The sequence below is a fragment of the Ostrea edulis genome, chromosome 5, assembly GCF_947568905.1.
Source record: "Ostrea edulis chromosome 5, xbOstEdul1.1, whole genome shotgun sequence".
NCBI lineage: Eukaryota > Metazoa > Mollusca > Bivalvia > Ostreida > Ostreidae > Ostrea > Ostrea edulis.
In genome coordinates this window covers 72,054,297-72,079,199 of record NC_079168.1, presented here as the reverse complement: position 1 = coordinate 72,079,199, position 24,903 = coordinate 72,054,297, and the positions used below count along the sequence as shown (strand labels likewise).

Here is a 24,903-nt window from a genome sequence, read left to right as displayed (position 1 = left end):
GGAGAGTGCTTTATAATCTGGTACCTGTTAAGAGGGAGAGTGCTTTATAATCTGGTACCTGTTACAGGGAGGTTGCCTTATAAGTTGGTATCAGTTTTCAAACAACAAATATGTAAAAGTCTTGATATCCTCTATGGAAAATAACATTTCAAGTTGATTTAAAGTGTACACATTGTTAATTGTAATTAAGCGTATTTCATATCAATGTGCTGTCACAACATTCCGTGAAATTATGAATACTACGACGTTCTAATGGTGTATCAAGATTTTAAAATATTCTGCCCGAAATTTGTACATCAATGATTTAGAAATATCAGTCTAATACTTTGGGGAGGGTGTGATGCTAATACATCCATTATAACACACGGTACCTAATATGCATTAAAAAAAAATATATGTTTATGCATAGAATTACCATTTTTCTCAATTCACTGCAACAGTGTATCATTCTTGTTAACAATGTAGATTATTAATATTTGTCAGGGTTTTTTGATACTTGCTTATGTAATATATGTCTCTTGATTTAGACGCGGGTTGTGTCGAAAATCTGAGTTTTAAATAATCAACAGTGTTGTGCTTCTCATTTTTAGAACCGATTGATTTGAATATGATTGAAAGTATTCATGTTTCCTACGTAATTGATAATAAATATACATGTGTTTGCCAACCACAATGGAGCTCCAACATGACCTATTTTACCTAATATTGGTCTATCAAGAAATAAGTATAAAAGAATTGACACACGACGATTATTCGTACGAATCATTGTGAATTATAAATTGGCACGAGGGATAACTCGTACCTACATAAGATGAGATAACTCGTGGTCGTCACCCTGTAAGCGGTACCAGATAGCCTCTATATGTCTTACGTCCTGGGTCCCACACCAATCATGGCGGGTAACCCGTAGCTTGCAGACATTAGACCGGCCTTGTACATCTTTTAAAGTCTATAGCCCGAAGAGCTCTTATGAAATTTATCTTAAAGAACTAGGTCAGTTAATGACCTTTTTGGCCCCTGTAAAGCCCAAAATAATATGGAGAAAGAGACTTTGTCAATAACAGTTCCATGTTTATAATATTTATGGTTATTTAAAAAGCACATGGCATCAGAAGAACAAGTTTACTAAAACCTTAATTAGGTAAAATACTAATTTTTGCTGATGTTTTTCTTTCAGAAGACAGCTTTGGACAAACCAAATTTTTCTGTAACACATGTATGCTGAAAATATAAATGTATGTCATATACATAAAGTTTGTCCAAACCCATTGTTGGTGTTTCCCGAAAGAAAAGAGCTACATGTATTTCATTCTGAATTATTAAAAACATTATAGGAAATTATCACTTTTAAAATCCAAAATCATATTTTTTATACCCTTGTCAAAATCTTCATATTGCTCTACTCTATTGCCATTTCGAATCACATTTATAATATCAACACGAATTTCAAAGTATGCAAGCTTCCTCAGCTACTGTATATTGAAGTTTCTTTCAAGCATGGCCCAGGGGGAGAGGGTCGTTATGATGATTACCCAATAGGGGATCAAAATTTGACTTTGGAATACAACTGTATATAGATATGTATGTATATAACTTTTGAAAATTTTCTTATCCAAAACCACACTTGCCATGATTATAGTCTGACATATTAATTATCAAACATTCCATTGTAGTGCAGATTCATATTTGTCAATAGGGATTCCAAGTTTTAGATGAGAATATATAGGAAATTTGATCTTTTCAAGAGAAGCAGTGCCACACTAAATCGTGCAAGTATTCAATCTGACTAAAGTACAGACCTATATCATATATATGTATGATATAGGCCTGTACTTTAGTCAGATTGGTAAGTATTCAGACATGTTGAATTCATTTTCCCCCATGAACCCTGGGGTTTAATGTTGAGACTAAAATTGGGAATACACGAATATAAGGGGGTGTTGTGTTTGAAAATTCTCCTGAACAGCAAGGCTATATTAGCCATATTGCTATTGTAACATCTAGTCCCCATTTTGTGCAGATTCAGGTAAAATCAACCCCATGGGGCTAAGTTGGGGTCATAATATGGGGGTCAGAAATTGTCATTGGATTACCGGTAAAGAGGGTAAAAATCTTCTGATGGAGAACAGCAGGTTCAAGGTGACTCAGGTGAGCATTGTGGCCCATAAGCCACTTGTTAACAATGAAACAAGATACCCTGCACTAAAACTGTGGAAGAAATCAATACAGCAAAAAAAGAATGTATGATTTTATTAAATATTAATATTTCATAAACAAAAATATTTTCATATAAACAAAAGCATAGTCAGTAAATTGCTTATAAATACATTGCACATTGAAAATCCCAAATTCAAGTGGTAAAGTATTCACTTGGTTAACAAATGTTTCCAGTATTAAAACAGGAAGAATATTATATTCACGGATAATAAAATAAATTTCATCAATGAATACATACCAATAATTTCTAAAGCTCCCAAAAATATTTATATTAATTTATAAAGTAGAATAAGTTTTGAAATACAATAATTTGTTCTATGAAAAAAAAGTAAAATAATGAATTAATCTTGTGTGAAATAACAGTTTAACAGAAACATGACTATTTTGAAATACAAGTAAATTCTCTGGCAGAGTAAATTGAAATGAAAAGGAAATTTTGAGTACTGTGATAATGTCTTCCTTCCTCAATGATTATACATCTAATTATAAACAGAATGATATTAATTACCATGATTACGTATTTAATGAAAAATGTAGTCTTTTTATTTACTTGAAGTAGGTCTATATATATATATATATATAAGAATAACATTAGCATACAATTCATAGATAGACAGTAATAAGTATGTCATTAAATGCAATATAATACACCCAGTACATGTACTAATAGTCTAGATTTACATCAGTTTCTAATTACGCAGGTTATCGTGGTTACACTGCATGAATAAAAGGGCTCGGATTTGAAGATACATGTACATGCATTCTATATTCTGAACATATATCTTTCTTTATCACAGAAATTAAAGGTTTGGACCATATGTCATGAAATTTGAGTTGGAAGACGTCCACCAAGTTTAGTTATGGAATCTCTCATTTCAGCATTTTGCTGTCTTAAGCTCTGATTTTCTTCTTGAAGTTCAGTATTCCTACTTGACAAGAAAACCGCATCTTGGATAGCGTCTTCTAAAAGTTGTCTGTACCGCTGGTCCAGTGCTGCCTTCTGCTCCTCGAACATCTCCCGGTATGTTCTGAAGGTCTCAAGGTGACGCAGCCTCTGAAATTCAAGCTCATCTTTATGCACTTGGTAAACAGCATCAAGCTCTTTTACCAGCCGATCCTTCTCCTGCTCTATCAGATGAATCTTCATGGTTGTGACTGGCTTTTCTAGTTTCATTTCTGCCAGTTGGATTTCTAATTGTGAAACCTCTTGTGCACTGAAAGATCTATTCTCAGTCACTTTCAACTGAATGTGGGACTTTTCTGTTTCCAGTTCAGTCTTCATCTTGTCCATTTCATCAGCAATCATTGCCCTATTTTCCTTTTCCACCTTTAAACGCTCTTCTTTCTCCACTTGTTGACGTAGTTCAGAACTTCCTTTCATTGCAGACATGTGAGATTTTGCTTCATCTCTTTCTTCCTTCTGCTTCTCTGCCAGATCTTTTAACTGGGACTTGATTTGCTTCAATGCCTCTGATTCTTTCCTCAATTTCTCTTTGATTTCATGGATAGCTGTGACTCTCTTCTTTGTTTCGGAATCTGTTAGTTTTCCACTGTCTTGGTACTTGGAGTAGTCTGCAATCTTTCTCTGCAGCTCTTCATTCAAACTATCCACTGCACGTCTCTTTTCAGAATATTGGTTAGTAACTAGATCTTTTTCTTTCTGGAGAAGCAGCATTTTTTCCTGAAGCTCTTTGTTTCCTTTTTTCATGTTATCCATGACCCATTCCAGAATTCCCTTGTTTGCAAGATTAACTTTTCTTTCCTCTTCAAATTTTTTAGATTGCTTTTCCCTCTCTGCCCAGGTTGACATCTTTGCTATTTGCAAGTCTTGCACTAGATCTTCGAGCTTGTGGACATCATCTCTACTTGGTGAGGAAGTTGATGCAATCTTATCCCTCAACTTCGAAATTTCTTCTCGCAGATCGGCAATAATTTCTGCTGTTTCATCCAGATTTGCTTTGACATGGTTTTTTGCAGCCTTTGCATAGGAAGCATACTGCAGTGTTGTAAGAGACTCTTTGTAAGCTTTGTCAACAGGAGAGACAACTGCAAATATCAGGGTAACCGTGTTACCACCAAAGGAGTCCTGAAGCACTCGAGTTATCGTAGAATCTCTGTATGGTACAGTGCTTCCTTTCTTGGGACCTCCCAGTGCACTTAGTACATTCATTAAGCCTTGTAGTCCAGCGATGGTATGTGTATCTGCAGTTCCGCCAACTTCACCCATTGCTAAATCTGCCAAACATACCACAGATCTCACCCCAACTTTACTGGACTGTCTCGTTCTCTGTTCAATTGTGATGGTGAAAACTGAGTGAGCCCTGGCCTGGTTAGCTTTGATATCACTGGCTCCCATTTTTCTGACACGAGTTCCTTGTTCGTAAAGCTGATTCATTTCTTCCCAGTTGTGAACCACAATCTCTGAAAGGCCCTCGACATATATTCCTTTATGAGGGTGATGCCTAATCTTCATTTGGTTTATGTGAGGGTTCAACAAATCGGCCATCTTCTCATCCAAAACTTCCACGTAAGAAACGGTGATGAAGAACTCTTTGTTGCTCCTTTCACTGATGGCTTGGTAAAGATTTCTGATAAAGCAAGGCGCAATCCCAGGATCACCCTCTGTCCCAGACATTAAGTAAGTCTTTCCTGCGTTTGTTGCTCCCAGTGTGATGATACTGACATTGAATCCCTCCAGTGCTCGCTGTAGATATGCTTCACATCGTTCTTTGTATATTTGTTCATTTTTTACGTCAGTTGAATATGCCCCATCCAAAGAGAAAGACTGATCCTTTCCACCAGATTCGATCAGGACTTTGTCTCCAGCAGACTTGACCACAGTTTTCACCCCCTTAGCTGTTTCCTCTTGGGTCAGTGGACGGCATCGCCCACACACTTTGATTTGCACACTCTCTGGCATTTTGCTAGCTTAATTTGGTCTGAAAATTAAAGGAAAAATCTTGAATACGTTAAGTAGAAAATTGAAAATACTTAAAATGCAAACAAGCAAGCACAAAAAACAACAACAAACCACACACATAGATAGACAATAGATAGAGAGCAACCAGAGTTCCAACAACACCAGATACCTAAAAGTGTCAGATCCACAAAGTCGATGCAAGGTCAAATATGAAAATTATATAAAGCACTGAAATGAACAATGAGCTGAACAATTATACCGAGGCCCGGCCCGTCCGCGAAGCAAGGCTCTAAAGGTAACGCGTATATGTAAAATAAAAAATGAGAAAATCTGCAAATGAATACAGATAATCTCTATATACGTTCACTGAAAATTTTGTGATCCATATGGGCGCCGTCATTATGCTTTGTTCATTAGTTGCTTCTACAGTTATTCGTGTTTTAATTTTGAATGCCAAAAATACAAGACTAATGTGCAACTTGTAATTCAAACACCCAGTTTGTTAAAAATGAATGGTATTATTATTATTGTTACAGTCTTTAGCCAATCATCAAATAGAAAAACAGTAATACGACTAAATAGATGAACGACTTCATGAGTTTCTTTAAATAAAAATATACGATATATTTATGCTTACTTTTTACCACTTTGAATTTATTGGTTAATTTTGTTTTGTTTTAACTGTCTTTTAAATTGCAAACGGGGTGTATTGTTGTTTATAATTGTTTGATTTGAAAGAGAAAAATGTCGAGGCTAAATGTGATGTCACAATGCATGATTTATGTCGGCTGGCGTTATATTCCCCGCTTTAAATGAATAGGCGGATCCTGTAGAACTGTTGTCCTCATATATCCCCCTTTAATATTTAGATGTTATTGGGCGTTTAGTGCAAGAAAAATTTCATAAGTTTATAATTGTTTGGTTTGAAAGACGAAGAAAAAAGTTGAGGCTACATCTGACGTCACTATGCACGGTTTACGTTGGCTGGTGCTATATTAAAGGAATAGGCGGATCCTGTAATTATCCTCATAGATATCCCCATTTGATAATGGGCATTTAGCGCAAGGGAATTTCATAAATAATACATATTTTTAAATGAATTGTAATTTAACGTACTGAACAGAATTATGACTATCACTTGGGACACGCCAATGACCATAGATCATGCTTCGCTCGGTCCAACGGTCTCACCGTATATATATTATTGTCAATACAATTGTACATGTTCTTGGTTATTTGTTTCGGTGCTTTATATATATAAGTGTGTGTAACAGAAAGGGAGAAAATGCAACGAACCAGACCGGGATTCAACCCCAACCCCCAAATCTCTAGTCAGCTGCTCTACTAACTGAGTTATCTGACCACCTGCGATCGAACATGACTGAATGCGAATTCTTCCCTTCTTAAATGTCTTCACACTTGAAGACAACAACCCAAGATCTTAATCCCCATGCAAGTATTTTCACCTATCAAATCCAGGGACTGATCTATAGCACCAAATGTAACAGGGAAGTAACGCAACGGGCCTGACCGGGATTCGAACCAAGACCCCCTGTATCTCTACTTCAGGTGCTCAAAGTAATACATGTAACTGAGCTATCTTATATAGGCTATATATAATTCATGAAGATGAATTCAGTATTTTTTATGTTTGCAAATGTGATCTAAATTTCGAAATTCATTTTAGATCTATATTTATGCTGACGGCATTTAAACCTGAAATAATCGAAGGTTGGTTCTTGTCTGAGATACAACGCATATATGTACACATTCATATGCAGCATGCCATGCTAGCGTTTACCTGTCAGTCACAATAAAATCTGTTCACTTCGTTTTTACATCCCTAATCATCAGGCTAATGGCCGTTCGCGTTGTCTCACCAAGGTATTTGTAAACACACAAATATTGATGACGTCAACAACAAAAATCACCATGATCAATTCGTTCCATTGAGTTTTGACACCTGGACGATACCCTACTTCAATATCAACTCGACTCACATTATACGTGTACCAGGTGGAAATCCATATATTTTACAAAGTTCTTTTTCTTTTTTCCAGAAACTGTTCCTTCTTTGCAACTTTTGAAGGGGTCCAGGGATACAATTATTTTTTTTTTAATCATTAAGGCATTCCGAACGGTGTACATTACGAAAGGAAGTCTGAAATATCTGACATTTTTCTGGCTTTGATTTTGATGTTTACCGTGCCATTTTTCCTTAAAAAGCCAGGAAAATGTCATATTTCGGACTAAATGAAAGGGTAATGTACTAAATCAACATAAAAGTTTATTGTTAAATTATAACGATAAGAAATCAACCAGAACTAGTCAAATTACTTGAAAGACAAAAAATAGTTTAAATATTGTACACAAGTTTACACCATTGGAGTGACCAAGACTAACTGGAACCCCTAGCTGTTGACCTCACTTCTCTTATTTGTGTGTAATCAGTGGGATGCCAGCTAGTTTAGACTTTTACGTGTACAGCCGGTAACCTTGGACTTGAAACTAATAATTAATATCAATCAAGATTCATACAGAATGTATCTATAGTGACAGACCAGTACTTGCAAGTCTGACATTTTTTTTTAATGAAAAATGTATCTTGAACGCAGAACTTTAAACCTTTCAGATTTATCCTTTTGAATATCTTATGTATAAAAAGTATACAATTTTTATATAAGGTTCCATCCCAGCGATCTAGCCACGTACTAGACCCAAATAAATTTGTTTGAAATTACTATCGGAATTTCCCTTCCTCTGCCAATCTTGAAAAGAACCCTGTTTTCTACAAAGCATAATTCCTTCATATAAAAAAAATCGGATAAGAGATGTATGTATAAGGTCGGACAAACAAACACAAACAAAATACGTCGTGATATTTTAGGTTTTATGAAATATTCAAGTCTAACCTTGGTCACATGTCTTGCACACTTTAGGGTACACAGTGACTTTGAGTGCCCTATGCAACAGTCTGACTAAAGCCAGTCCCTACTAATTCGCTTCGTCGTGACTTCTTCAACGAAGTGAATTATACACTGTACATCATGTACATGTAGTAAAGACTACCAATACAATATTTGGCTTGGGGGCCGAAATTATAGGGAGCCAGAAACACTAGTAACCGTCTAATATAAAAGAATTGAATTCCGGGAACGACTTATCTAAACTTACCTCGTAATAAAATATCGTAATATAATACAGTAAATTATATAATAATAAGTGTTTTTGAAAACTTATAGGAGTTTTTTCTGTAGATATTTTTATTAATTTTTTTTGCAGAATCGACATGTGAGATATCAAATTTTGTTTGAAAAATATTTTTGGGAAAGTGGTAGGATCTAGCAGACGAGTTGCAAGGTGCGCGAAAAATGGCGACATCAAAACAGAAAGAAAAGTTGACCAAAGAGAAATCTAAAAAGACAGTATCTCCAGGTAGTAGAGTATGAGGTCTTTGATCAATCTTTATATGAAATCCTAAAGATGGCCAGGTATATTTGTGTTATTTTGAAACGTAAACAAAGAGCTGCCTGTGTCGGCTGCTAATGTAAAACACAGCAACCCTAACATCTGAAACAGACGGTTCTTTTAGCCTCACACAGGGTTAACATTACCTGTTGCTACTGTAATTCTTTAATTACTTGGGAATTGATCTGAATATTTCAATTAATATCGCTTTTATTATTGTAATATCATACTTTTTAGCAGAAACTTTTAATCGGCATGGCAGACGCTTTCAAAATGGCGGCAAGAAATCAATTTACATTGTCTATAAATAGAAAGTCAATTTTGATAGAAGAAATGGGATTGAAATTACACGAATCAAAGAAAATGGTAGATATAAATCAGAAATGACACAATCGTAGTGTCTTTATTTATATTCAGTAATCTTGTAGTTTGAAATTTTAATTAAAAATTTTCACACCGTACTAGAACGCTTTCAGACACATTAATGACACTTCACCCCTCCCCCCCCCCCCCCCATTTGAGTTTGAAAAAAAATGTGAAGCACAGTAATTGTCAGTGAATACATACTTCAATTTTGTTCATTTCTACTCAACTGAAAATATTTTGATTAATGATGACAGGTTTTTGAAATAATGTTAATATTAAATCCATAGAAATTATATTAATCTGTGATGATTTCTGTACACAACATACGAAATTTTGAAAATTTGTAATGAAATAAAAAATATTAGGATAATTTTCATAAATTTGTTCCAGAATTTGCTGGTTAACTTAATCTACTTTAAGACTCCCAACTTTTTCAGTTCATTGGGGATTTTGTTGGATGATTTAAGTGGGGAAATGTGTTTAGATAGGAATTCTTTCATGAATATTAAAATCTTGAAGCAGCAAGTTGAAAATATGGTGACAGAACACCCAAATCATGCATAGAAAAAAGTGGAGCTGTAAGTCCAAGGTTTTTGTAATGAATGACTTTGTAGCTCTCGACGATTCAAATAGTTCTGCAGCTATCATATACTATGCAACTTCAAAGTTGTATGTGTCGAAAGCTGCATAATTAATAATTTGCACACATTTATTCAAAAAAATGTAACTTGGGAGATTTCCATTTTTTTTCAAAAACTCATAAGGTAGCTCATTTACACTAAAATTTTATCTAATGGCTCGTTAAAACATTTTAATCAGTGTATTATTTTGGCAAATTACAGCAATGTAAATTGATTTCCCAAAACAATGTTTTGCTGTTTTTTGTTGTGAGAATGTACTACTATTACTAAATGTAGAAAGTAATACACTGATTAAAATGTTTGAACACATATATGCTTTTTAAAAAGAAAATCATTACATCATGTTAACAGGGTCAGATAGGACCCTCAGACAAAGGAAAATCAAGATTGAGACTGAGGATGAGGATAGCTCCTCTTATATGTCATTGGACGTCCTGGCACAAGTAGCATCTGCAACGCTAGAGAAGGAACCTGCAGGAAACAAACAGAAATCACCAGTTAGACGGGTATATTGTAGTCTCATCCATTCGCAAAGATATATTTATTTTCGCTGTTTTAAGCTCACTCGAGCTATAGATTAAAGTGGATTTTTCTGAACAAAATTTGTTGGTCCTCTATCATAGTTGTTGATTTTTCAAATTATTACTTCTCCTCTAGAACCACTCGGTCACTTTCAACGAAATTTAGCACAAAGTATCCTTGAGTTTGAAGGGGAAATAATATGGAAAAGTAAAAATTGGATTTAATGTTGAAAAAAAAAACCAACCTAGGGTGAAACTTTTTATTAATTGGATTATGGAATTTTAAATTAGAAATTGGGTCAGTTTAATTGTATCATAAATGCAGTAAACCCTCCTTTATCTTGGTCATCAACAACAGAATTTGACGACTGGTCATCTGAACTGGAGAATAGTCCTTGACTTGTGAAAATGTGTTCACTAGTGTATTTTGTTTGTATATATGTAAATATATGTACCCTATAGTACTTCTCATTCCAGATTACAAAGCGAAATGTCCAGAATTTGGAGCTGTTTAATTTGGAGCAGATCCAACTCTTATCTGAAAGATGCCTGGTCAACTTCTTCTCTGAGTTAACATCCAATGAAATCACCAGAAATTTTACATTTACATGTGCTCTTATGCCAGACAAATGCATGATCCAGTTTAAAAGTTTTGGTAATGAAAATCAAGCCAGACTGAGGATGAAGAAACATTTAAATGCACACATTCAGGATTTGTTGAAAGAGCAGAAAGGTACAAGGCCACAATTAAAAAGATGTGTTTAGAATGTAGTCAATGTACACTCCAGGTAAGTGAAGGATCATTGGGTATGGTTGATTTTGGTCAAGTCACTACATAATACTAAGAATGTTGATGCCCTTTTCTAACTGTTTAATGTGTGCTTACTCTTTCTCCCTAAATATTTACATGCTAAAACCAGATCTTTGATCCGCTCCAATATTCTGATGTCACTAATGCTATCTGTATAGGCTTACATCAACATGCACTTTGGTGTCCTAAGGTCATCCAATCAAATGCTTCTACAAGAACAAATCAAACCTATTCTTACATGTTGAATTCAGCATTTACAGTTCCTCTGGAAGTCATTATTCAGAACAGTTTCAGATTCACTTTCACTTATTCCTACTGCCAATGATTTTGTCAGCAGCAATTTGATTGTTTGATCTAAAGTTCATTCTGATGTGACCCTATATGGGATGTCTTCAGGTCTTTGTATTGGCGACATCAGAATATCAAAGTTGATCAAAGATATGCTTTTTAGCTCACATGAACTGAAAGCTCCAGTGAGCTTTTGTGTTCACCTGTTGTTTGTCGTCTGTCTGTCCATCTGTCTGTAAACTTTTTACATTTTTTATTTCTTCTCCAGAACCACTTTGCCAATTTCAACCAAACTTGGCAAAAAGTATCCTTGGGTGAAGGGCTTTCAAGTTTGTTCAAAGAAAGGCCATATCCCTTTCAAAGGGGACATTAAAAATAGGTGGTTTCATTTAAAAATCTTCTAGAACCACTGGGCCAGAAGAGCTGAAATTTACATGAAAGCTTCCTGTCACAGTGGCAGGGTTGGGCGGTTAAAACCGTCCCCGGTTTTAACCAGTGGTTTTAACCGTTCCAGTCAATACTCCCCAAATGGTCAATACTGGTCAATTGTGATTTAAACTGTCCATTTTCCTATTTTTGTACATTTCTTGCAAAGATAAAGATAAATTAAGTCTTTTCATTATATGGATCAATTGTTGATTAATATTTTTCGTTAGATAATCAAATGTAATTTCATAAGTTTAATATATTTGGTTTGCTGAACCTGACCGAAATATCTTCAGTATCTACCAGAGGGTCACAGTTCTATAGCATAGCTTGACGATTGGAGACAGACCTCTTAATGCATGTACCTAGACAGATTAAGAATAAAAGGTAGATGGACATTACCTGAGCACAGGAAGCAGAGTCAACAGGTGTTAATAAGCATAGACTGGGATCAGAGATGACCAGTGTGCCTGTTATTGTTATGAAAACATCACCAACCCACCCATTCAAATGTTTATTCAACAGTTAAAATGAAGATTGATGAAACAATACTTATAGGTAGTTCTTGTTAAACTAAGGAATTTGAACAGAAACTTTTACATTTTCCCAAATTTAAGTCATTTGTACATTATTTTATTTAATATTATGACTTATAAGTATATTATAAACTGATAGTGCATGTTATGAATTACAGTATTTACCATAATGGTCACTTCAACATTTAAAATAAATAACACAGACTATAATGACCAAAAAATCTTCAATTGACCAGTATTGACCACCGGCCCAGTCAATGAAAACCTACAAGCTAAAATAAAAATAATGAAGCAGTGCTCCTTTTTCATAGTTTTGTTTTAAATCAATGATTTTCCCAACGTTATTGAGCCTAGTGGGTCAACAGGCATCGTTTGGACAAGACACTAAGTTACGTATGTCATGTGATGCAATGTTTAGGTCTCTTGACCATCGCACCTCTAATCCACAACCTGTTTACCGCAGGTCTATATCCAATGTCTTCCAATTTCATGCCACATCAGGGTTGTCACTAGTGATTTTTCAAAGCGAATCCCGAACTATAAGCAGCATGATCACGAGTCCCATGGACTTTATTGATAATCGTCTTCGCAGTGAGCAGTGCACTCGTGTCATCACTACAACCCAACATCAATAAGAAAAATTAATGTAGATCTATACCATGTAGGTAATTCTGATAAAAATGACTACCGGAAGACTTGGTAAAACATAGACTCCGATTTGTTTTTTTTAGATAAATGAATAACAAAAACCTCATACTTGGAATTCAATTTAATCACCCCTATAAGTGAACAGGACTCGTGGCACATGTATATATTTTTTATCATAATGCGATGTCCGACCTCTAAAGTATTTGTTTGACTCTGAGTTTCTTAAAAATCATAAAAGAAAAATCTGGATAGAAACGGTTGTTGAAATCGGTCTTTCATGTAAGCGTTTGTATGATTCTGACTGCAAGTTTAAGAAAATCGAATAGCGCATCATGTATAAAACAGATACGATACGATCATGGTTTGTAAATCACCACTCGCTAAGATTTTCGAGTGTCCACTATTTTTACTCTCTATTTTTCAAATGTACGCGCATTTTGCGAGTATTTCTCGCTTATTTCGAGCCCTGACATGCAAATATATAGGGAAAATCTTCTCAAGAACCACTGGGCTAGGAAAGTACAAATTTACACGAAAGCTTCCTGGCATAGTGCAGATTCAAGTTTGTTAAAATCATGATCCCCGGGGGTAGGATGGAGCCACAATAGAGTTTTACATAAAAACATGGAAGGAAAATCTTTTAAAAATCTTCTCAAGAACCATTGGGCCAGAGAAGTTTACAATTACATGAAAACTTCCAGACATAGTTAACATCACGACCCACAGGGTAGGATAGGACCACAATAGGGGATCAAAGTTTTACATACAAATATATAGGGAAAATCATTAAAAAAATTCTTCTCAAGAACCACTGGGCCAGCAAAGTTTACATTTGCATGAAAGCTTCCTGACATTGTGCAGATTCAAGTTTGTAAAAATCATGTCCCCAGGAGTAGGTTGGAGCCACAATAGGAATAAAAGTTTTCATGCAAATATAGAGGAAAAATCTTTAAATATGGTCTAAGGTGAGCGATGTGGCCCATGGACCTCTTGTAATAAGATTGCTAATTAAATTTAAATCCCGTTATCTGTCAGAATCTCTGAAACAGAATTACATTTCCATTTCCTTTTCCATGAACAGAATTTATTGCAGTGAACTGGCTAATATTTTATATGCACTATATACTTTTTTTTTTTTTTTTTAGATCCAAAGACCAAAAGTAAATCTGAATTTGTTGCTGAACCAGTGCATGTGAAGGTGAAACGACTAAAAGGTAAATTCCTCATTCCAATATTGTATTGACTGTAGTACTGTATTTTTGTTGATCAATCAACAGTTGTGGAAATACTATATATATATACTCGCACATTGTAAGTGATTTTTTAGGAGTAAAATTTGATTCTTAAGTTTATATCTGACTTATACACACATACTACTGCTTAATGGTTTTTCTTCCTGCACAACTTGCAATGATTGGGAAGGCCATGCACTCTGTTCCATAGTCCCATTCAGATGAAAATTGGCACATTAGATTATCTAATCCATGTGCCAAAGTGTGCATTGTACAATCGATTGTAACTTAGGTTTTTTTTCTTTCTAGAAGTGAATTTAGTACGACTTACTATTTTTTGTACTTTTAATTTCAATTACTATGTATTCTTATACACCGAATCTCATTGGTTGAAGCAATACAAATCAAAATATATATACTGATTGTCCATTCTATGTTGAAGAGAGAAATATGTTTTTTAATGGTATATACAAGCTCAACAAAAATTTTATCTATCTAACAAATAAGGACAAATTTACTTGGTTGATGATTAATGAAGACAAACCAGTAATTGTCAAATTGAGTGAATATTTAGTGCAAACTTTCAGAAAAAGAAGTGATGCTTTAAAACTGCAAAAATCATTAGGGCTGTTCCATTAAAACATATGAGGTACCCAGGGAAGGCACTTTAAAATTTGGGTAACCACCCATAGAAGCATAAAAATGCAATGAGGGACCACTCACAGAAGCAATTTCAGATAGTGCGGCACCACCCATGGAAGTGAAATAAATGTGAAATACACTTTTTCTTTAAAGGTCAAGTACGGTGATTTTCCTAAAACTTGAGTTATATACAGAAAAATGTTTGTCGTACACTTATGGATTAATTTCCATAGCAATTTTGATAAAAATCACTTGGCGTGAATTACACGGCGCTATCAAACTTTTACCTGAGCGATCGATAAATGTGTTGTGACGTGAGTTATCGCTCGTAGCTTATGACGTCATCTGAGACAACTTTCGACTGCATTGATAGGCTTTTATAGTGTTTACATAGAAAAGTCCTGTATTTATGGTACAATGCGCTGCTTTGAACTGCAATGTGAAATCGGGACTGGGATTAAGTATATTTCTTTTCCCAAAAGATACTAAATTTCGAAGAATATGGATACTGAAACTGAAAAGACACACTGAGATTTGTGACAAGCCACGAGGATCAGTGAGTGACACTTTAATTAACGAGGATCAGGTTTCCATCATCCTGTTTGACTCCATACAAAGTGCAAAGTGATGATTAACTGGACATCCTACAAAACAAGTGGAGGGATGTATTTTAATTATATAAAAAGTTCAACCCAAAAGGGGGGGGGGGGATTCACGCAATCCACCCCTCTCTACATCCACCACTGAATGCTTTAATGCGACATTGTATTCAATGGGTTTGTGATTGCACATAAAAATTAATGTCACCCATTACCTAGTTCGAATTGATTTTATTTCTTTTATTAAATGAAATATCTTTCGAATATTGTCGTACTCATACTATATTTATAAGGGACTCATCGTCATCATTTCATTTCTTCACTATATATATATTGAAAAAGTAAAATATAGTAAAAATGGAAATTAATTTAATTTTAAAAACCCATTTTGATAAAACCTTATTTAGTGCGAGGTCAGTCCAATTTCCAAAGTTCATTATGAAAACAAGTACAAGTTTTTCCTTTTTCTAATATGCTACATTCCTAATGTGCTACATATATATCGTGAATCATTAAGGCAAGATTTCACACCTCAAAATGCTACAATTTGTTAACTTTGTGCCGTAATATATCAATTTCGCATTTGACATGTGTTGTGAAGAAATTACATGAAGTAATAGGCCTAATTTACATTTTATGATATTGTATCTACATGTAGATGTGGTGTTTTTTTTAAAAAAAAAAAATGGGGGGGGGGGGTACAAATAACGTTGTGCACAATAAGTTTTTTTCTTTTGTCTTTTGTTGTTCTTTTTTCAAAAAGGCATTTTTCAGTTAAATATATATCTAGCTAAACACATTATAATTTGAATCTGATAAATCTCATACAAATAAATCCCATAATAAAAAAAATACAACCGTGAGAGTCAATCTAGTTAAATACGCTCACAATCGCTACAATAGAGTATACGGCGAGTATCTATGAAGTCTGATTTTGATTAGCCTCGATTGCGTGAAATACAAAGGTTATCTTTTGATAGAACATTTTTTTCCAATATTATTCCCAATTTTCTATGGACTGGCCCGGTAAATAATTTCTAAATGAGATTCCAATGAGATATTTGTCGAACATATAAATGTATATATCATATAAATATTACTATCTGATGGTTTCGAAACGGGTTTAGGTACAAATTATAAAGGTTGAATCCCTAAACTCAAGTGTATCTACGGTATTTCATCGTCACTATCCACGATGTTGCTAAAACTGGCAATTTCTCACAGAAATTAAAACGATGATATACAGGCGTAAACAACTACGATTGTCTCAGATGACGTCATAAGAAAGGGTGACAATCCCTTCATTCGTTTCTATAAACAATGATTTTGGAATAGGTATTTTGCGCATTTACCTGGATTTAAAAAAAAAATAAACACATCAATAAACTTTTCAAAACGGGTTTTAATGAATTATAAACTTTATTTTCAAATCTATTTTTATTACACTTGACCTTTAAATTCAATATGTATGAATGACTATTTATAACCCCTGAATAGAGGTCTATTTTCAGATGTTCCCAAGCATGATAGTAAAGAGAAGAGTATCTTGGGTCTCATCACCATTCAAATAACTGGCCATCAATGAAGCTTGATCATAGAACCATCAATTTATTCTATCAAGACTGTCTTTCTTAAACACGATGAACTAAATCAATTTTATAAGTCTACCTGTTCATAAAAAGCCTGGTATTGTAAATGTTCAAAAACAACTATTAAAAGTTTTAAAATTGACTAGTATTTTGAGTATTAAAAAAAAAGAAAATGTGTCTCTGCGACACTGATGTCTTAGATATTTGTTACACTATGACTCATTGCATTGTTCACAAGGATGTTATGGAATGACAACTGGATCCTATGATCTTAACCTTTGTAAAAAAAAAAAAAAAAAAATAATAGGGTTCCATGTCATTCTAAAAACTATGTACCAAGTTTGACAAACAGTCATCACTGAATGAAGTTGATTTTAGAGAGTGTCCAAATGCTATAGAATAACAACAACTTCTTTGGGAAAACGATAATAAAAAGCTGAAGGACTTGATCCATTTCTGACAGTTGAAGACTTTTATATCCCTCTCCAAATTTGTGTATTTAAGGTGGTACCCAACACCCAAAGGAAATAACTCTGTAAAAATTAGCTAAACCTTTTAATTTGATTTGATATCAAATTTAGAGCATCTCAGTGATCAAAAGTTTGCTTGATGAAATTACTATATATCTATTGAAATTATTCAAATGAAAATGTGTGGTTGAAATTTCTTGAAATTAATATAAATTTTCCTTCATTGGTCAAAGTAGATACAGTAAGTATAAAACGAAATTTAAAGAAAATTAAATGAGCGAAATTTATGCTCATAATGGTGTTGGGTAACCCCATTAAAATCTATAATTCTGTAGTCATAGTTCAACATAAGATGACAAATACTAATATGAACAGGTAGAACAAGTTTTAATGATTGGAGAAATATTCTTTAAACTTCAACACAAAATACAGTTCTAATCTTTATACAAAAAACAGTGCACAACCAAAACTATATAGATTGTCCAAACTCTAACTTTGGCACTTTATACTCCAACATTAAGTCAATTATTTGAATTGGCATGCTACACAACAATCACCGACTTTTTTACATACCAAATCACCCAGGGTGGACACAAAATTGAAAATAATAATGCCAATTCGAATAAGTTGCCAATTTGACAAAGACAAATTCTATAAAAATGGCTATTCAAAAATTGGATAAAGCATTTGTCAAATTTAATTGTAATATGACTGTTCAAGAAAGGCCATTGCATATTGCTTTAAAAAAGTCACTGACTTGTGTATACATCGGTAACAAATACTAGAATTCAAAGCCATGTCTATAAAATAATAGGTAAAACTATATAGCTACAAATCTCTGAAATTCAATGTCACGATTTTGACTTCCTAAACTTTTGAGGGAAAAGTTTTTCCAGTGTCTCGTATAAAGAAGTATCAGATATATTTCTACTTTTGATTTCCTTGTCCACAGCAACTAAAAAGTCTGCCTTAGATTTTCTTCCAGTGTGTGTTGGCTTTTGAAAGTGTGTGTGCAATAATACCTTTAACTCAGCAATGCAATTGCTAGTAACAATATTGGACCGTCTTTAAAACTATCTAACAATTTCTTCTGCTCTAGTTTATTTCGTTCCTTTTCTTTGACATCTTCAACATACTTCACTATTCTGTCTTCTCTTACTCCTATAAGATTACTGATAGGTGCAAGATCTGAGCTTGACAATATATCTGGGTCACTCTCCATCAAATACTTTCAACTTCCGATTGTCAAGTCATTTGCATATGCCATATAAAGTAGTATTTACATCAATGGACAAGTATGGAGGCGAAAGCTATTTCGTCGGCATTGAAAAGGTTTGAATTTAATATCAAGTTAAAAACCGAACAGCAGCCTGCAACTATATGATTTTCCTTTCTTTGTCGAAGTGGCTCAAGTAACTACATTTTCGCGCCGATTGTCAATGTTTAGCTTTTTTCATTAGATCCACCTACGAGATTTCGTGATAACAAGCATGGCGGACCAGATGAAGAATTTTGCATGCTGTGCATTATAATTAATGAAAAACACCTTTATTAGACATGCCCGAGCACAAAGTTGGTACTCCTTTTGGTGTAAACAACATTTGGGACTAATACACAGAGTTTATTATTGGTTATTCATAAAATTATTTTGCACCATTATGGAGATCCTATGGAATTGTTGCCTCATCCCGAAAACGTCAGAATAAAAAAAAATGGATAGGGCTACATTATTGCAGCTAGAAAAAATCAAAAACCGTTTCAATGGACCACGAGCACGTTTTGTTTTCCATTTTGGACAAGGGAGATAATCCTAATTTCCGGTCGCTATAATTTTAGAGTCAAACCGGAAACGATAACCGGATCGCGGAACCTCATCGACCGAGATAAAATGAAGACAGAAAACGGCGTTTGTTTCACATTCTACTTTCAACCCTTCCCTTCTCTTGTTGCATTCCTCTCAGTTTCGGTAAAAAAAAAATAAAGATTTTATCAAAACAACCACCCACAGATGCAGTTTTCTGGCAGTAGGTACCCACCATAGATGCAATTTTCTACCAATGACAAGCACCCATAGATTTTTTTTTAATTGCCGTCCCCGGGTACCTCATATGTTTTAATGGAACAGCCCTTATAGTTTATTATTCATATATTGGTATAATACTGATACTGTCCATTTACTTGTATATATACATGATTAGCAATTCATATATGTATGTACTTGTTTCCCCAACATGCTGCATCCACATGCAGTTTGCAGTCTACATAACCTGTAGTTAATGTTGTAAACTTTCTTTTTGAATTTCCTTCTTTATAAACTGTCTTACTGTTATGCCCTCTGGGCCCAAAATTGGAATAAACTGATCTTATCTTATCTATGACACCACCACCCCTACCCTGGATGCCCATGGCTGCATTTTCAAAAATTCCTATTAAATATGAAAAGTGTAATAAGATATAAAAGCTGGATAAAACCTGTAATATTAATGTCAGTCAAATCAATACATCAAATTTAGAAGAGTGATACTTATATTGGGTACTTATCAAGTTGTAATGTTATTCATAAAAATGTATTTAATTTGTCATTTTTTAAGAATTAGATATAATTTCTCTCATGCAGTCTTCCAATAACACCTCCCACCCCACCCCGAATTCCAGAATCCCTGACTACATTTTAGATACTCCCATCAGTAAAATGTTTGACTAAGTCTGGGTCATCTCGACGTTTGCATAAACAGTTAAAATCATGCAAATGGATGGCAAGGTGTGTAGTTTCAAATTTTTCGTTGTGATAGCATTAATTTCTTTACAGATATGAAAAGATGCAACGGTTATTCTGCCATGACATTTTAGGAGGTTTTCTGGTGCTTGCTCTATGCATTTTCTTATTTATCCAGTGTATTTAAAGGCCGGCAATTGGGTATAAAAGCAGCCAATCGGTGAAAATGGTGGAATATATGAATTTTCTGGTCACATTCAGATTGCAGCACTTATTTTGCAAAAATAAAGATTAAGCTGTTATACTGAAATTTTAAAATAGGTATGCTTGTTCCCCTCATAACTGTGCATATATTGGCCATATCTATTTTAGATATAAATTCTCATGAAGTTTTAATTTTGGCCTGAAAAATCTGAAGCAGGGCTAAATTTGTATTTCAAACTAGAGATTGGCAGTTTGTGGGTGTGATTATCTTTTGTTATTGTTTACACCGGATGTTGACTCACATATTGCAGGAGCATGCTTGTCTTGTTCTAGATAAGAGGGATTGCACCAAAGGCAACATGTAATCAAATCACTGTATAACGTGGAAAAAAAGTACTTAATCATATATCATTGGTAAATCCAAATTTTATTTTTTAATTATATATAATCACATTCCATTAAAAAAATTGGTTAACTTTATGAAAATAACTCATTAGGACTGTTCAGTCTGATCACTGTTTCAGAGTTTTGCAGGATTGCTGGTACCTTTTCTCGAATAATGTTAAGCATGATGTTTGTCTGATTAAGCAACAATCTCCTAGGCCAATTGTGTAACTCCCATTAATTGTCTCTCACCAATGATGACAAATGTCCAATTGATCAACCATCACTCTAAAATTACTCTCAATCTGGACTCTTAAATGTGAACATTACAATGTCAAAAGAGACAATCACAGATAGTAGGTCTCCAAATATCATAATGGACAAAACATTTCTTAATAACCCTTCAATGCACATATCCTCCATTGCACAGCTACAATTTCCCCCCAAATTCTTCTCATAATTGAAAGGTACCAAGAGGAAAATCATAAGTATTAGTATATCATATATACCAATATTTGTGTATATTATAAAAAAAAAAACTACATGTTTTAAAAGACATGGTTAAAACAATGATGAATTCATTTTGTAGTTCCTAGGGTGAAGTTTTGTTAAAGTAAAAACATAGCCTTTCAGTGCCTCACAGATCGAGCAGAGTGGTAGAAAAATGCGGGAAAACTCAGGGACTGACACTAATTTTAATACCAACCTGTCCCTTCGGACAAGTTAACATGAAATTTAGGTTGTCCGAATGGAAAATGTACTTGTCCGAAACTGACCAACAAAAAACTGTAATGTATATGCATTCAGGGACTGACACTAATTTTAATACCAACCTGTCCCTTCGGACAAGTTAACTGACATGTCATTTTTTACGTCGTAATATGTTTTATTTAAGACTATAATGGATCAAATAATCAGAGAATATTCCCCTTAAATTCTTTTTAATAAATTATTATTTGATAACCTATTGATAATTTTTCATTTTGGACATGTTTTTCGTAAAAATTATTCAATTTTAACTTCGGAAAAAGTGTTCTATATCTGTTTGTTCACTTCCAAGAATCACGCGACAATAGAGACATCTGATTGGCGCGATTAAAATACACCGTGAAGCTGATTGGTCGATATTAATGAACAATCTAAATTTAGATCAGGGAAAACCAGAAAAACGCCATATTGATTATCAGATTATTTCTATCGACGAGATGTACTTCAAAAACTTTAAGGACTCTTTTCACGTAGAATTTATTAAAATTTCACGGATACCCTTCATTTATTTTTGGTTGTCCCATCGGACAGGTAAACTACAGAACTTAGTTGTCCGACCACCGTTTTAAGTTGTCCCGGACAATCGGACAGCCGTTAGTGTCAGTCCCTGAAACTTTAGTTTATTTTGATAAATCATGCCAGTCTCCCTGTTCAAAATATCGTCTGCTACAGAGCACGTGTAGAGTCAAGCATCAGATTGCTGCTTATTCTGATAACACTGCTAAGCCCTGCCCTCTTGCCATATATGCTTAATTGCTGTAGGGGTGTAAAATTTTCTAGGTTACTCCCGGCCTTTAACATGAGGCTATTGGTAATATAGATTGGAATTGTCTTTTTGAATATGTATACAAAAAAAAAAACTGTTAATAGGAAATATGTTTTGGGTTGATGGACAATCAGATAAAAAATTCGTCCGACTTCTAAGAGTGTCAAATATTCCTAAGAATTTCTCAGACTTGTACCTGGGTTGACTTAGGGCTGTTCCAGAAATGATCAAATGGGGGGGGGGGGGGGGGGGGGGGGGGGGACGGGCGGCAAATGATATTTTTTTGTGAGGGTGGTCGTATTTTTTCATATTTTATTTGGTCCGTGGTTGGACTGTTAAAAAAATATTTATTGTGGGTAGTTTCTATTGTTTTGTGCCACGTGGGTGTTGAGTTTTCAGAATATTTTTATTGTCGCTCTTGTCGTGTTGGTTACAAAACGTCGGAGGGAAAATTGAAAACGTTCTTTCGAAATGCTGCTTTCGAAATCGGAAATCGGAAGTAACATAGAACTATTCGAGTTGTCGCTCTTTGCAGCGCATAACTTTCCATTACGGCACTCTTCAAATTAGAGGCGCGTTTAGTAGGGTCCCTTTGGACGTGATGGCGGCGAACTCTGTTCTGTAGATTATTACAGTTTACAGTGCATCGATTTTGGGAATATTTTGAAACCAATAGGTATTCCGTTTTCTAATAAAAATAGGCAAACCTTAGTTGATTTATACGAGGGTACCGATGCGTTATATTTATCAGTCAGTGTGATGGTGATATAGAGGCCTCCGGGCGCGGGCTCCATGCTCCATTAGAAGACGAATGATTCGTGGAAAAACATACCCATACCCATTTCATGATAATAGCATCGTTTGGACTCCCGATCTTTCCAACATTCCCGCCATAGATGCCTTTGATTGTTGATGTGACATCGTTTCTTCAGAACTACTGTGATACAATGTCGCACAGGCATTTCCGCGTCATTGACTAGAATGTTTGTCCCGAAAACCTCGCAAGATTTGTACCGTTTTCATTTTTAAAAATATTTTTGTGGTGGGTCTGGTTAGTTTTTTTTTTAATTAGATGGGTCATTGTAAAATGAGTTTATCAATTTGATGGGTCATGGGGTAATTTTTATTATTTTTTTCAATGGGTGCTTGGTATATACAAAAGGTGCCTCCAGACCCCCCCCCCCCCCCCATGTATTTATTTCTGGAATAGCCCTTATATGTAAGTATATAATTATAGTAGTGTTTGGTTATAGAACAACGAATGGTTTTTATGAAAAACAGGTAAGTATTGATAGATATTAAGGTCAGTTTTAAACAAATGAAAATTTGATATATATCAGTTTCTTTTAAAACAGAAATTTCAGGACAGAAAAGGAAACCCACTCCAAATAAGAACTATGTTTACAACAGAACCTCAAAACCCAAAAGAAAGAGGTACTCAGAGCTTGACCAAGTACCTATGGACCAAATGGTTGATGAATCTGATGTTCAAATGGAAAGAGTAGATTCTGATGACAAGGAAAGCCTAATTCAACAACATTTGTCAGAAAGAAGCTTTATGCTTCGAAAGTATGCTCACAAACAATCAACACGAATACAGCAGAAGCTGCAGAAAAAAGGGGGGGCTACCAAAGAGATCGTGACAGGAGGTGGTGAAGACAGTGACGTAGGTGATGACACAGAGAAGAGAATTGAGGAGAACGAGCAGTTCATCGTGGAGTTGTTAAGCAGAACTTATCCCCATCACGATCATGGATACACCACCATATTTGGCAAGAAAAAAGGAATAGAGGCTCTTGAACAGATAGAGTTTGAGAATACTGAGGAGGAAGTGACTGAAACCACTGATGACTACCCATTGTATGGGAAGACTGTCATTCATCCTGATAGAAAGGCTGAGCCTATCCTCTGTCTGGGAAACGTATCTGTAATGGATGAATTGTCGAGTAGTGGTACGAGTACTGATGAAGCGTCTAAGACCATCATTGTGTGTGCTGAGGAGATTATTGATGAAAACCCTGAGGAAGAGATCAACTTGGTGGAAGGGACGGAGAAAGTGGGAGATTCAGGAAAACGTGAGATATTTTACTTCACAAAATTACATAATGTATATAATTATGCACTATTGTGCAGGGATAAGCATTAATTTTTTATCTCACTTGCTGACGGGCAAGTAACTCGAGCTTTAATTGTCCAAATGGAAAAGCTCTGTCCGAAATTTTTTGACTATTACACACTTATCACCCAGTAATTTTAAGTATTCCCTATTGTGGGGTCAGTCAAAGGTCAATCAGTGAATAGCCAAGTTTTCTTTCTTTACCCTACCAAATATAAGTGTTTACAACTGTGAATTATAGCTAATTATTAAGATTTCATACAAGTTTAGAGGTTGCCCCACCTTGAGGCATTATTGTAATTTTAGTTGAGAAAAAAATTAACAAATGTCAAAAGTTATAGATCAGAAAATTACAAAGGCCAACCTTGGGAAATGAAATCTTTTCACCATGAAATAGAGGACAATGGATGTAACTTGCTGCAAAGTATTGATATTTGTATTTGATTCGAATGCTCTATATATTTTTTTCAATTTAAAGATTTAGATTTTAGTTATTTTCTGCTTGCATTTTCTTTTATCGTCTTCTTTCTGAGCATTTTCCTCACTAAAATACTTAAGAGAGACGGCTGTGAAGC

At 34.6% G+C, this 24,903-nt stretch overlaps 2 protein-coding genes across 2 annotated transcripts in view; one reads left to right on the top strand and one right to left on the bottom strand.

Moving 5' to 3' along the window:
* Positions 1-2,233: 2,233 nt before the first annotated feature.
* On the bottom strand, positions 2,234-7,093 carry LOC125651961 (chromosome-associated kinesin KIF4A-like). Its single transcript, XM_048880813.2, has 2 exons — positions 6,939-7,093; positions 2,234-5,156 (listed from the first exon to the last, which is right to left on the bottom strand). The coding sequence occupies exon 2, from the start codon at positions 5,135-5,137 to the stop codon at positions 3,038-3,040; it is 2,100 nt and encodes a 699-aa protein (XP_048736770.2). The 5' UTR covers positions 5,138-5,156; positions 6,939-7,093; the 3' UTR covers positions 2,234-3,037.
* Positions 7,094-7,865: 772 nt separating this feature from the next.
* Positions 7,866-24,903, top strand: part of LOC125652290 (uncharacterized) — a 39,943-nt gene continuing 22,905 nt past the window's right edge. The window contains exons 1-5 of the mRNA XM_048882348.2: positions 7,866-8,572; positions 9,964-10,118; positions 10,611-10,866; positions 13,988-14,056; positions 23,568-24,287. Coding sequence (XP_048738305.2) covers positions 8,509-8,572; positions 9,964-10,118; positions 10,611-10,866; positions 13,988-14,056; positions 23,568-24,287 — 1,264 coding nt within the window. The 5' untranslated portion in view covers positions 7,866-8,508. The remainder of the gene's footprint in view (positions 8,573-9,963; positions 10,119-10,610; positions 10,867-13,987; positions 14,057-23,567; positions 24,288-24,903) is intronic.

Excerpts from the sequence above, each read along its gene's own strand:
- LOC125651961 (XM_048880813.2), bottom strand. The coding sequence starts at position 5,137 with ATGCCAGAGAGTGTGCAAATCAAAGTGTGTGGGCGATGCCGTCCACTG.